We start from the raw sequence: 2,730 nt of genomic DNA on the forward strand, positions 1-2,730 counted from the left end.
CAGCCAAATGCTTTATCTTCGTAGAATTAGAGATGATTAATTAAAAGCAATGAGTAAATAGCACTGCTGCAGGCGTAAAATCTGGAGTCGTTAAACCCATTTATATAGGAACCACACCTTTATAAATTGCTAAAGAAACATTGTGAGTGCTGCCGCTTTTTTGTCGCAATTGTCTGCTCCGCGGAGTTACCGATTCCGCGGCCTAGTGCACAATGGCATGAAATGCTGAAGTGGCTAACCAGCTACTGTCGCCTTTCATTTCCAGGTCTCGCACGCCGCATCTCCTGAGGGACCCGCATCAGCGACGAGCGTAGCGATGACCTCGGTATTTGCATGCTTCCCGGTCATGACGCTGTGCGCTGTGGTAATAACGCTGATCATTTTATTTCACCTGCCCTCACCTCAAGAGAGGGAGAGCCATGCCTGCAGTAGCGACCAGTGCAGAGACCACTGGCAGTTCGTTTTGGCCAAGGTGAACTGGAGTGTAGACCCTTGCGTGGACTTTGAATCGTATGTTTGCTCCAAGTGGAAGCCATCGCCAGAAGACCCTTACGCATACGGATCGGCCCTGGCCCATCAAGCTGTCTCCTCATGGTTCGACGCATTCCGGCCGCTCATCACGAAAGGCGCACGCGAGTTTTCCGCGGCAAAGAAGGCGCAAGAAATGCTAGAAGTCTGCCTGACCAACAGTAGTGCTAACGGGTCTTCCGTGGCCCTGCTGAGACAGTTCATGTTAGATCGGAAGATTCCGTGGCCGGACGATCCGCTACCTGGCGCAAGCCCTCTGGGAGTTCTTGTGGATTTGTCGTACAACTGGGGGCTTGATGTGTGGTTTCGGCTGAGGTTACCAAGAACGCGTCGTGAAGCACTGCATATCCTGAGCTTCACGACGGTTGACTTCGTTCCGTTGTGGAGAGCTTATAAGGAAATCGCCATTCAACGTGAGGGAATTGTAGCTTACTGGTATAGATTCTACGACTTTTTCGCCGCAGACCAGCCACGTCACAATGATAGCGAAATAGAGCGGATTGAAAATTTAGAATGGACCGTGTTTACAAAGCTTCAGCAAGTTCTTGACAAAAAAGTTGCCACACCAGCTAGGTTCTTGCTGAAGGACATTACTAATATTACATACGGTTTGTCTTCGCTCAAGTGGACGCGACAGCTAAACATGAACGCAAAGGCGAATGGCAGTTACGGTCCGTCCACCGTAATTATCGCGAGCGACGTAGCATTACTGCAAGCAGTAGATGCGATCTTTTCAATGTTTGACGAGCGTTCTCTGTTGCTCCACATATCCTGGTTTTTCATTCAAGCATTTGCTCCAGTAGAAGACCATGATATCCTACCGAGGAAACAGGAGGGGAGCTGGGCGACTGCCATCAGGCGCAACAGGCTCTGTGCCATTAGAATCGAAGCGTCGTACCAGCACCTGGTCAGGTCACTGTTTGTAGTTTCAAAGTTCACAACTGCGTCTAGAGCGGCCATCAATGCTTATCTCGGCCATTTGACGGAGCTGGCCCAAAGCAAAGTGTCAAATCTTTCCTGGGCTCCCAAGGAATCATTCAGACGTGCTGTGTTCTTAAAGCTTCAGAGCACCAGGACTCTGGTATGGCCTCCCGAAGAGCTGCTGACCGAAGACAGGTTGGCAGCCATGCACGCCAATTTCTCATCGAACGAAGCCTCCTTGGTTGAACACTGGATCAACGCCATTGCAGCCAGGCGTTCACTTCGAGCCGAACCCGAGTACAATAAGGCACTGGATTTTCCGCTGAGCTTTGTGCAGCCATTGTTCAGATATGACTATGTCTCCAACAGCGTGTTCATATCAGCTGCAGCTCTAAACCTGCCTGCCTATTCCGGCCAGGGAACAAGAGCGATGTTATACGGTGGGCTAGGCTTCTCTTACGCTCTCCAGCTCGTGAAGACGTTCGACCAAGGAGGACTGAAAGTGGACGCTGACGGCAACATCACCGCAGACTCGTGGGCACCAGATGAGTGGCTTGAAGCGCTAACCAACAGATCGGCCCTGTGCTCCGGATCGTCTTCAAATGAGAACCTCTTCCCGGAGGTGCCGGCGCTGGAACTGGCCCACGCCGCGTACGAGGCAGCACCCATTGACATACCGCAGCCCGGTCGCATCTCGAAAGCTATCACCGAGGACCAGGTGTTCTTCATCACCGCTTGTCTCAGCCTGTGTAACCTGCCACGCAACTTCAGCTCTCTCAGGGGTGACTGCAATAAGGCTGTGGCGAACTTTGCGAAGTTTTCCCGTGCCTTCAACTGCGCCCCCCAGTCTCCAATGAACCCTGATACAAGGTGTTCTTTTTTTGACTAGCAGAGCGTATTCCTTGTTTGACTGTGTGACTTGTGACCACCTCCTGCCATTCTCCTCGCGCTGTCTGCTAAGAAGCTTAAGCTCTTTATTCAACCTGCTCTCATTCATCAGACTGCTCTCACACAACGAAATATTTTCACCGAACATATACAGGGCGTCCAGGTCAACTTTAGCCAAGGATTAAAAGATGAAATATTTGAGGTAGGCCAGGGAAATCACGTACATACGCCTACTAACCGGCTTGCACATCACAGGCAATTTTTTGTTCTGCAATTAATTAATTAATTACCAATTAAGATAACTTTTCTAAACGCGTAAATTTTGACTTTAGACAGCAAATCTGAATAGCAAATTTGAAGAGCACCTTCAGAAATCCGAATTATATTTATTTG

General features: G+C 49.8%; 1 protein-coding gene across 1 annotated transcript; it reads left to right on the forward strand.

Moving 5' to 3' along the window:
* Positions 1 to 346: 346 nt before the first annotated feature.
* LOC149355491 (endothelin-converting enzyme-like 1) lies at positions 347 to 2,338 on the forward strand. The gene has a single exon (XM_089576129.1). The coding sequence runs from the start codon at positions 347 to 349 to the stop codon at positions 2,336 to 2,338; it is 1,992 nt and encodes a 663-aa protein (XP_089432255.1).
* The last annotated feature ends 392 nt before the right edge of the window (positions 2,339 to 2,730 follow it).

Source organism: Amblyomma mixtum, chromosome 3 (genome assembly GCF_055824585.1).
Source record: "Amblyomma mixtum isolate Tamu chromosome 3, ASM5582458v1, whole genome shotgun sequence".
Lineage (NCBI taxonomy): Eukaryota > Metazoa > Arthropoda > Arachnida > Ixodida > Ixodidae > Amblyomma > Amblyomma mixtum.

Coding starts and splice junctions, on each gene's coding strand:
- LOC149355491 (XM_089576129.1), top strand. CDS start 347: ATGACGCTGTGCGCTGTGGTAATAACGCTGATCATTTTATTTCACCTG.